The sequence below is a fragment of the Rutidosis leptorrhynchoides genome, chromosome 10 (genome assembly GCF_046630445.1).
Source record: "Rutidosis leptorrhynchoides isolate AG116_Rl617_1_P2 chromosome 10, CSIRO_AGI_Rlap_v1, whole genome shotgun sequence".
NCBI classification, from domain to species: Eukaryota; Viridiplantae; Streptophyta; class Magnoliopsida; order Asterales; family Asteraceae; genus Rutidosis; species Rutidosis leptorrhynchoides.
Window position 1 is genome coordinate 89,566,167 of NC_092342.1, and position 11,321 is coordinate 89,577,487.

An 11,321-nucleotide genomic window follows, 5' to 3' on the forward strand; every position below is an offset into this window, starting at 1 on the left:
GTATTTCAAGACAATATTGCTTGAGGACAAGCAACGCTCAAGTGTGGGAATATTTGATAATGCTAAAAACGAACATATATTTCATAGCATTATTCCTCAAGAAAGACAAGCTTTTAGTTGCAATTGTTCTATTTACAAGTGATATTCGTTTAAATAATAAAAGGTGAAGACAAAAGACAGATTCGACGAATTGAAGACACAAACGACCAAAAAGCTCAAAAGTACGAAAGACAATCAAAAAGGTTCCAATTATTGATAAGAAACGTCTCGAAATTACAAGAGTACAAGATTCAAAACGCAAAGTACAAAATATAAAATTGTACGCAAGGACGTTTGAAAATCCGGAACCGGGACCAGAGTCAACTCTTAACACTCGACGCAACGGACTAAAAATTATAAGTTAACTATGTATATAAATATAATATAATATATAATTAATTATATTAATTATATATATATTATATTTATATATAAAAAACCGTCGGCAGAGAAAACTCCAAGGACTGAGCTGTAAATACTATCTCCGCGACTCGCGGAGATTGAAGGGGTTTTTGCCGCGAGTCGCGGAGCCCCAAATTCCAACTCTGGCTATAAAGCAAACCGAATTCTGATCAAATTTCATATCTTATTTCTCTATCTCTCTCAATATATACGATATATATATATATATAATTTATATTTTAATTTTAATTTTAATTTTAAATCCTAATAATAAGGGTATGTTAGCGAATGTTGTAAGGGTATAAGTCGAAATTCTGTCCGTGTAACGCTACGCTATTTTTAATCATTGTAAGTTATGTTCAACCTTTTTATATTAATGTCTCGTAGCTAAGTTATTATTATGCTTATTTAAAACGAAGTAATCATGATGTTGGGCTAATTACTAAAATTGGGTAATTGGGCTTTGTACCATAATTGGGGTTTGGACAAAAGAACGACACTTGTGGAAATTAGACTATGGGCTATTAATGGGCTTTATATTTGTTTAACTAAATGAAAGTTTGTTAATGTTAATATAAAGATTTACAATTGGGCGTCCCTATAAATTACCATATACACTCGATCGGACACGATGGGCGGGGTATTTATATGTACGAATAATCGTTCATTTAACCGGACACGGGAATGGATTAATAGCCACTAGAATAATTAAAACAGGGGTGAAATTACATTCAAGGGTAATTGGTGTAATTGTTAACAAAGTGGTAAAACCTTGGTTTACACGCAGTCGATAACCTGGTGTATTCATTAAACAAAGTATTAAAACCTTGTTACAATTCGAATCCCCAATTAGTTGGAATATTTAACTTCGGGTATAATAATAATTTGACGAGGACACTTGCATTTTATATTTATGACTGATGGACTGTTATGGACAAAAACCAGACGGACATATTAAATAATCCAGGACAAAGGACAATTAACCCATGGGCATAAAACTAAAATCAACACGTCAAACATCATGATTACGGAAGTTTAAATAAGCATAATTCTTTTATTTCATATTTAATTTCCTTTATTTTATATTTAATTGCACTTCTAATTATCGCACTTTTATTTATTGTTATTTAATCGCATTTTTAATTATCGTACTTTTTAATTATCGCAATTTTATTTTATCGCATTTTTATTATTCGCAATTTCATTATCGTTATTTACTTTACGCTTTAATTTAAGTCTTGTATTTATTTTATATTTTACATTAGGTTTTAACTGTGACTAAAATCTTAAATTCGACAAACTGGTCATTAAACGGTAAAAACCCCCCTTTATAATAATAATATTACTTATATCTATATTTGTATTTTTATAAAAGTAAACTAATATAGCGTTAAGCTTTGTTTAAAGATTTCCCTGTGGAACGAACCGGACTTACTAAAAACTACACTACTGTACGATTAGGTACACTGCCTATAAGTGTTGTAGCAAGGTTTAAGTATATCCATTCTATAAATAAATAAATATCTTGTGTAAAATTGTATCGTATTTAATAGTATTTCCTGCTAAAATTTAATAGTATTTTATACCCCTCTGCTTTGACATCAGCATATTTTGAAACGATTCAAGGTTGAAGGGCTTTATGTTATTTGCACAATTGACATCATTAAGGAATCTAAATATATACAAGTTTTGAAAGTTTGGGATATCTTACCTTTTGACGAAATCCCGAAATTGGCAAATCGACTTGAGAATATATTCGCTGCTTACACTGACGATTATATTGATCGCTGCGCTGCAAAGTATTTCGAGGGGTATGCTCATTTGCGTTTTAACTATAACTCAAAAAATTATTGATTCGAGTTTCGTTCTATATTATAATAATGGTTACATGGGTCAAATCAGAATATTTCATGCCGGTAATATAATTACCTGGACAGATGCCTGGCAAACGGGTCAGGTTGGGTCAGTTTGGGTAATTGGTCAAAACGGTTTTGGGTTGAAATGGGTCATGGGTCAAAACGGTTCAGGTTGGGTAACGGGTCGAAACAGTTCATGGGTCAAACGGGTCCAAACGGGTCAGGTTGGGACCCAATTTTTACCTTTTGAAAAAAGAGATGGAATATTTATAAAAAGGGTAAAATATGGGTAAGTAATCTTGAAATGGGTCAGGTCATGGGTCAAATGGGTCCAACAAGTTGTGCTCATATTGTTTTGTTTCATTCATTCTGTTCAGTAATTTGAAAGTGCCTAGAACTTGGCCCGCATCGCAGGAACTGACCCGTTTCCGTTCTCGAAGCGACAACGAAGATGAGGACAAAGAGAACGTGAATGCAGGTGATGGTCGAAGTTACGTTGAAAACTCGAAAGTGAGTGAAAGTTTGTTGCTCATGAAGTTCTACTCGTTATCGTCTGGAGTTGTGAACCATTTGCTTTCGGGTAAAGACATTGATCTACCGATGCAAGTCACAGATGAACAAATGAACATAATTTTATTTTCCAAAAGTTCGTTTATAATTGGGCGATCGGGTACGGGGAAAACAACTATTTTGACAATGAAATTGTTCCAAAAAGAACAGCTTTTTCGTGTTTCTTCTGAAGGATTATATGAAGAAAGCAAACCGATTGATGTGATGAAAGAAGTAGATGATGATCTTGAAGAAAGTAAACCAACTGTTCTGCACCAACTGTTTGTGACAGTTAGCCCGAAACTGTGTTACGCTGTGAAGCAACATGTTTCTCAACTTACAAAGTGTGCAAATACATGTTTCCTTTGAGTTCTTCTTTATATTTTTCTTATATATTTTCGAGATTGTAAAACTCGTGAGTCGGGGACGAGTCGATCGGGACCTAGGAGGGACGAGTCGGGTGTCGACGATGTTGACTTTTAGTAATAAATTAATTAAACATATATATATATATATATATATATATATATATATATATATATATATATACATTGCACATAATTATATCAAACATAAAACATAAATATTTCAATAAGAGATATGACACAAATTTAAAATTATAATTTTTTGACCGAATGAGACCTGAATCGGACGACTCAGCTCTACTTTGATCGAATCTGTAGCGTTGACCGACTTTTAAGACGTTTTTGGGTGATTCAGGCTAGGCTAGCCCTAAACCAATGTGTCGGCCAACGTTTACAACAATGTATATTTTCACTTCAAGATAAAGTTGTGGTGTCGCGGTGATTTCGATGATTGGTGTCGCGGTGATTCTTCATTGTGGATTTTTTGATTGGTGGTTAGGTCGGGATAAAGTCGTGGATATTGGTCGTGATTTTACAATCGTAGTTTCTTTCTCCGCTGCATCTCTGCATTTCACTATACCACCACTTGGTTAGATTGTGGGATCGACGGGTGTTATCCCAGTATCGTTGTAGTATTGTGTGGCTGCCGTGGTTTGTTTTCCATCCAATTTCATGTTTCTAACTAGTGTTGCCCTTAAGTGGTCCTGTGTGGTGTTGATTTGGATGGCGGGTATTAGTTACTGTAATTTTCGAGGTCGGTAGAATCGCGGATTCGTGTAATGTTGATGTTAGTATTTGGAATTGTTGTAACTACTAGCTTCTTGCTAGTCCTTTTTAATTTATAAAATTATTATTGCCTTTCAAAAAAATATTTTCACTTCAAGAGTATTTATAATTTATTTTACTTATTTTCTACAGTATTTCAAGCAGTGGGAATTCGTTACCCGAAATCAATCTTAGTGAAGCAGATATGATTACGTCAGATTTCGACGAGATTCTTGACACATTTATTGATATCCCTGTGAAAAGTTACCCTCTCGTTATAACGTTTCATAAATTTTTAATGATGTTGGATGCTACATTAGGGAATTCGTTCTTCGAAAGATTTCAAGAGGCACGAGAAGGTACACACGGTAATAATCTGAGTTTAAAATCTGTTGCGTTGCAGACTTTTATTAGAAAACGGGAGGTCACGTTCGATAGGTTCTGTTCGCTTTACTGGTCCCACTTTAATACAAATTTCACAAAGAAACTCGATCGCACTCGAGTGTTCACCGAAATTATTTCTCATATAAAAGGAGGTTTGCAAGCTGGCAAAACGTGCGATGGCAAAATGAGCTTCGAGGGTTACGTTTCATTGTCCGGTAATCGTTCGTCTACTTTAACGAAGAAGAAACGAGAGACGATATACAACTTATTTCAAGCCTACGAGAAAATGAAAACTGAACGTGGAGATTTCGATTTGGGCGATTTAGTTAATAACATTCATCACCGGCTTAAAAACGGGACCTACGAAGGTGACCGAATGGTATACGTTTACATCGATGAGGTGCAAGATCTGAGTATGCGACAGCTGTCACTTTTTAAATATATTTGTCAAAACGTTGATGAGGGCTTTGTTTTTGCGGGTGATACTGCACAAACAATTGCAAGAGGTATTGATTTTCGATTTCAAGATATTCGGTCACTGTTTTATAAGGAGTTTTTAGCCACCCAAACAAACGGAAAGCAAGCGAAAGGTATCGTATCCGAGGTTTTTCAACTCAAACAAAATTTTAGAACTCATGACGGGGTGCTCGATTTAGCTCAAAGTGTCATCGAACTTTTGTACCGTTATTTTGCTCATTCAATTGACATTTTGGAGCCCGAAACTAGTCTTATTTCTGGTGAAGCTCCTGTGTTGCTGGAGTCGGGAAACGATGAAAATGCGATTGTGACGATCTTTGGTGGAAGTGGGACCGGAAGTGGGGGCGAAATCGTTGGATTTGGTGCTGAACAAGTGATATTGGTTCGTGATGACGATGCAAAAACCGAGATTTGGGAATACGTTGGAAAAAATGCTCTTGTTCTCACTATAGTCGAGTGTAAAGGTCTTGAATTTCAAGTCAGTATCTGATGGGCATTGATATATCACCATCTTTTTTATACATCCACCGTAACTATGCATCAACATGTTGTACAGTACAACATGTTTATGCATATTCGATAGTGGATATATCACTACCCGTATCTGATAACACAACTTTTTTTTTTTGTTTATGTTTGATTGCCATGTTTTTTTAGGATGTATTGCTATACAAATTTTTTGGGACATCACCATTGAAAGATCAATGGAGAGTTATTTATGAATACATGAAGGAACGCGATTGGCTCGATGAGAAACTTCCGCAATCATTCCCGAACTTCAGTGAGTCACGACATAGCGTCTTATGTTCCGAACTGAAACAGTTATATGTTGCTATAACTCGAACAAGGCAAAGGCTTTGGATATGTGAAAACAAAGAAGAGCTTTCGAAACCAATTTTTGACTATTGGAAAATGAGGGGACTCGTTCAGGTTCGAAAACTTGACGATTCAGTAGCACAGGCAATGCGGGTTGCTAGCAGCCCGCAGGAGTGGCGTGATCGTGGTAAAAAGGTTGAATTTTGATCTGTTATTACTACAATTTTAATATAGTCTGTGAGTTTTCTATACTTTTTTATTCACGAATTAGAAGATTTTTTTGTGTTTTCAGCTGTTTTATGAGAGTAATTTTGTGATGGCAACAATGTGTTTCGAAAGAGCTGGAGATGCAATATGGGAGAAACTGGCTAAAGCTTCTGGTCTTAGAGCGTCTGCCGATCAAATGAGGGGGACGAATCACGAAGCTTTTGTCGGGTATCTTAGAGAAGCTGCGGGAATGTTCGAGTCTATTGCGAGGCATGAGCCTGCTGCTTCCTGTTATTGTGATTTGGAGGAGTATGAAAAAGCTGGTAACCTTTTTTTTTATGAATAAATTCTGTAGAAAAAGTTTGGTAAAGTTTAAAAAATCAGATTAAAGGTAACCAACTTTATATGGCAGCCGATGTGTGGTAAAGTGGTAAAGTTTCTCATAATCAAATTTTGTTCTAGGTCTAAATAAGTTGGTTACGAGTACACAAGGTAGACCAAAATTTGTTTCTTTTTGAAGCAGTTAAGTTACTATTTCATATTGATTCTAAACAAGGTTGCAAAAATCGCTACTTGGGGAGTACTCGGTAACTCGGAGAAAACTCAAGTTGACCAAGTCTGACTTTGATCAATTTTGACCGAGTTGACCAATTTTGATTGTGTTTTGACCAATTATGACCGAGTTTTGTCCAATTTTGACTGATTTTCCACGTTCATAAGTAGATAAGAACATAATTACGTAAAGTTCTCTTTTGCCCTTTATTTATGCCCTTTATTTATGCATGTAGGACAAAAAGTTATGTAAAAAATAATGAATAAAACTGGAAGTTAACAAAAAAATTGTAGATGTGACAGTCATTTTTTCTTAACTGTATGATTTTTCTTTTAGAATAACTACTTGTTTATTTGTGCAGGAAAAATCTATTTGTACAAGTGTGGAAAAATGGAGGCAGCAGCAGAATGTTTCACTTTAGCAGGTTGTTACGGGGAAGCTGCCGAAGCTTACGCGAAAGGAGACAAGTTTTCGGACTGTTTGTCGGTTTGCAAAAATGGAAAACTATTTGATAAAGGGTTGCAGTATATAGAAAAGTGGAAACAGCTCGATAAAGTTCAAACTAAAGAATTAGAACAAATCGAACAGCAATTTTTAGAGGGTTGCGCTAATGATTTCCATGAACGTAAAGATCATAAATCGATGATGAAATTTGTTAGAGCTTTTTGTTCTATGGAATCTAAGCGCACGTTCTTGAAATCTATAAACTGTCTAGATGACCTTTTGTTGTTGGAAGAAGAGGCGGGTCATTTTCTTGATGCTGCTGAGCTGGCGAGGTCGTGGGGTGATGTTTTAAAAGAGGCCGAGCTTTTGGAGAAAGCGGGACGTTTTAAGGATGCGTCAGTTTTATTATTGTGGCATATGTTTCTTAAGTCTTTATGGGGAAACGGAAGCCGAGGTTGGCCGTTGAAGCAATTTTCCGAGAAGGAAAGGTTTTGCGAGAAAGTAAAGTCGCTAGCGAAAAAGGATTCGAACGTTTTCTTCGATTTTGTTTGTTGCGAGCTCAAAGTGCTCTCTGATCAACCGAGTAGCTTGTCCGAGGTGAAAAAAGATTTGCACGCTTGTCGAGCCCACAATAGTTTACGGGGAGAAATTTTTTCTATTAGGAAGATTATGGATTCTCATTTTAGTCAGAGTTCGTCAAAGTACGAGTGGGAGGACGAATTACCAACCGACAATAAAAAACATTGCGAAAATAAGATCTCTCGGAACCGTGTTTCTGTTAGAACTCTCGTTTTCTATTGGAATATGTGGAAGCAGAACGCTATCGATATATTCGAGAGTCTCGCAAGAATTCACGATGAAGAATTAGGTGAACACGAGGGTCGTGTTGCGTTCTGTTTGAATTTGTTTGGGGTGAGGAAACTTTGTGTAGAAAGCAATATCGTTTATTTGTTGGTTAACGATAACGTCGATTGGATAAAGTTTGCTGGTCAAAAGGCTATTCGTAAAGACGGGAAAGTTACAAGTATCGATATTCGGGATTTAGTGTTTGCGATCAGGTCGTATTGGCAGAGTTACTTTCCGTTGGTTTCAAGGTACTTGAAAATCTCGACGCACTTCGAAAGTCAAAGTCAAAAGGTTCTGCGTTTCATCGGAGTACATCTTTACTTCATATTTTCGAGGTTTCTAAGTTTCTTTTAGACTGCAAGTATCTTAATCTTCCAAATCTCGACGATAGAAAGCTGAAAACTTTTTTGAATATTTCTTTAAGTTATTTTGATCTCGTGTTTCCGTTAGACTGGCGTAAATCGATGTCTTATGATTTAGTTTCCTTAAAAGAAACAGATGTCTCTGTCAGTTTACTAGACGAGATTATTCTTCAAAGCGTTAACGTCAAGGGTGACATCACCTTTTCGACTATCGGGAGGTTGATGAAGATATGTCTCGGGTCCCGCAAATCTGCACATCTTCTTGAGCTAATCGTTAATAAGCTTCAACGAATTCCCGCGTGGAAGTTGTTCGTCGAGAAGATTAAATATGGTAGCTTGAACGATGCTTATGTCACTGAATCACTTCGAAATGCTTTAGACGATACGTTTAAAGCCAACTGGCGAGTTTCGGGTTACATTTCGCCTGACAGTTTTGTTCATCTTCTCGATCGTCTTCTTTTACTGGAATCTTTATCGTTACCGTTTTTTTTCACAACAAAATCTTGTTATGTTACTAGTCCACCATTATCATCCTCGAAAAACATGATTTCCGAGCATGTTGTGTTTTTTCTTGTGGAAACAATCCAACATATTCTGTACAACAAAGAAGATACTATATTGTGGATTAAAAAATCGAATATTGATTGCCGTTATTTTCATCCTCTTTTAGCATTGAAGTTGGTTATGATAATGTGTTTAATTTGTCTGCAAGTACCAGATTGTTCAAACGTTATACTTGATTTGCTGTTGGGATATAACAATGTATCTTATTTGCTTCCGAAAACTTTTGCTCTAAATCTTCAAAGGAGAAGAAAGGGTCGTAACATGAACCTGAATATTGATGTTGTTGCAGAAGCTTTCGCGAGCGTAGATGATCCTTTGTTGGTCGTGAGTTGCGTTAATTCGATGCCGAGGACTTACGCTTCTCGTGCTATATATGTGGACCTTAGGAAATCGAAAGACGAGATAATGAATCAATTGTTTCCAAGGAAAACTAAATGTAGTGGAGAAGATTCATCGAGTCAGCGAGACGATTCGTGAGGAAGCAGTAGTATTAAACTCGTTACCGGATGCAGCAAACAATAACGTGAAGCAGCCTGCGGAACTTGTTGAAATGAATTGGAAAGTCCTTAAGCTAATAACTGAAGCTATAAACGGGAAGAAGGGCATCACACTTGCCACGTCATCACCTACAGCTATGATAAAGGTAATGTGTCAAGGTTGCAAAAATTACTATTTGACAGACCAAGTTTGACTTTGACTGATTTGACCCTTTTTTGAGTAATTTTGAGATTTGGCCTAGTTTTGACCGAATTTTGTCCGATTTTCTGAATGATTATGAGTTATGACCGAGTTTGACCAATTTTGACCGACTTTGACTGAGTTTGACCGAGTACTCCTGGAATTGTTAAAACCGAGAACTCGCTGAGTAATTCCAAGTTCTGCATCACTGAGATGTTATTATTTTTTAATTTTTATTTTTTATTTGTGAATTGTATGTTTTCTGATTATCTGATTTGTTATTTGAAAGAATTGGACAAAAATATTGGCACGTTAGCAACTGCACTTGCGGATGATAAATTCTGTGATGGTAAAGATGTGACACTCGTTCGCGAAGCACATGAAGATTTGAAGCTGCTTTATTCTGCATTTAACACAAGGTTAGACTTTCATTAATGTCTCTTTATATAAACAAATCTTAACTGAAACCTATCTACCTTCGGCTCTCTTCTGACGTGTTTATTGACATCTCTCTTTAGAATTCAGATTTTCTATTATTTTTTATTTAACTTTTCGGAAGTTATATTGGGTCATTGGATATATTTTCTTTCAGTCGACAAAAAACGGATCATGTAGCGATGATGGAGAGTGTGGAGAGGTTGCAGAGTAGTACATCGAAGATAGATGATATTTTGAATCGTTACATTAATAGTCAGGAATCAACGGTTGAACGAATAGTAGAGTGCCAGATCAGCAACACAACTGAGGTTACAGAAACTGTTAAGGACGAGGATGAGGAGGAGGAACGAGATGAAGAAGATTCACAAGTGCAAATGGCGAATGAAAATGAAAACGAAAACGAAAGTCAGGAGGCGAAAAACAAGAAAGGGAAGAAAAAGAACAAAGGAAACAAGTCAAAAAAGAACAAGGGTAAAAAGAAAAAATAGGTTGTAATTTTACAGATGGATGTTGCTGGTTGATCTGTTTTTTTTTTTTTTTTTTTTTTTTTTTTTTTTTTTTTTGAGTTTTTGGGGTCAAAAATGATACTTTGTACTTACTATATTTGATAAGATTCAACAGTTTTTACTTATCTGGAAGTTATGAATATTTTTCCACTTACTTTCTGTTCTGTCCTAACAAAGTCTAATATTATGCTAATGGTTGATCAATGCATAAAGTTGGAAGATATTTGATTTGTGGCAATATAAGGGGATCCGTAATTGCAGGCGAACAGGCTACTAAGCTTGGGCCGCTCTGTAAACGCGTGTGAAGTGTATGGAGAATTTGGGTCGGGAGGAGCACATTTGCCCCGTCGCGGCCAACTTTTGCAACAATGTATTTTCCTACTTATAGATCTAACAATTCCTATATGAAAAAAGGACATAAACCAAGATGAGTGAGTGTCATCACACAAATTAGATGAGTGTACAACAGGAATAAAAATGAATGCCTATAAATAACAACGTCTAAAAAGGAATAAACTCGTTCGACTGGTCAAGTTCTATAACTGTGTTCGACATGGGTTTATGATTATTCGATCGAATTTACTTTTTAATAGTCATTTCTTGAAATTAATCGAGTAGTAATATTATTTATAACATACCTTTCATTTGGTGTCAGTCAACAAGGAGTGTCATTGGTCCATTTGACCACAATCAGAAAAATCATAAGAGGGATTCACCCCATCAGCTTAATACTCTTTCCTTCAAGGGCTACTAGGAGAGTTTTTTAAACTAGCGGGAACTAAATTGTATACGTTGTTATTATTATTATTATTATTATTATTATTATTATTATTATTATTATTATTATTATTATTATTATTATTATTATTATTATTATTATTATTATTATTATTATTATTATTATTATTATTATTATTATTATTATTATTATTATTATTATTATTATTATTATTATTATTATTATTATTATTATTATTATTATTATTATTATTATTATTATTATTATTATTATTATTATTATTATTATTATTATTATTATTATTATTATTATTATTATTATTATTATTATT

The 11,321-nt window shown here is 35.1% G+C and overlaps 1 protein-coding gene across 1 annotated transcript; it reads left to right on the plus strand.

Moving 5' to 3' along the window:
• Positions 1-2,329: 2,329 nt before the first annotated feature.
• On the plus strand, positions 2,330-9,106 carry LOC139870439 (uncharacterized). The gene is made up of 7 exons (XM_071858247.1): positions 2,330-2,586; positions 2,675-3,190; positions 4,130-5,315; positions 5,495-5,848; positions 5,946-6,183; positions 6,775-7,874; positions 7,916-9,106. The coding sequence occupies exons 1-7, from the start codon at positions 2,330-2,332 to the stop codon at positions 9,104-9,106; spliced, it is 4,842 nt and encodes a 1,613-aa protein (XP_071714348.1).
• The last annotated feature ends 2,215 nt before the right edge of the window (positions 9,107-11,321 follow it).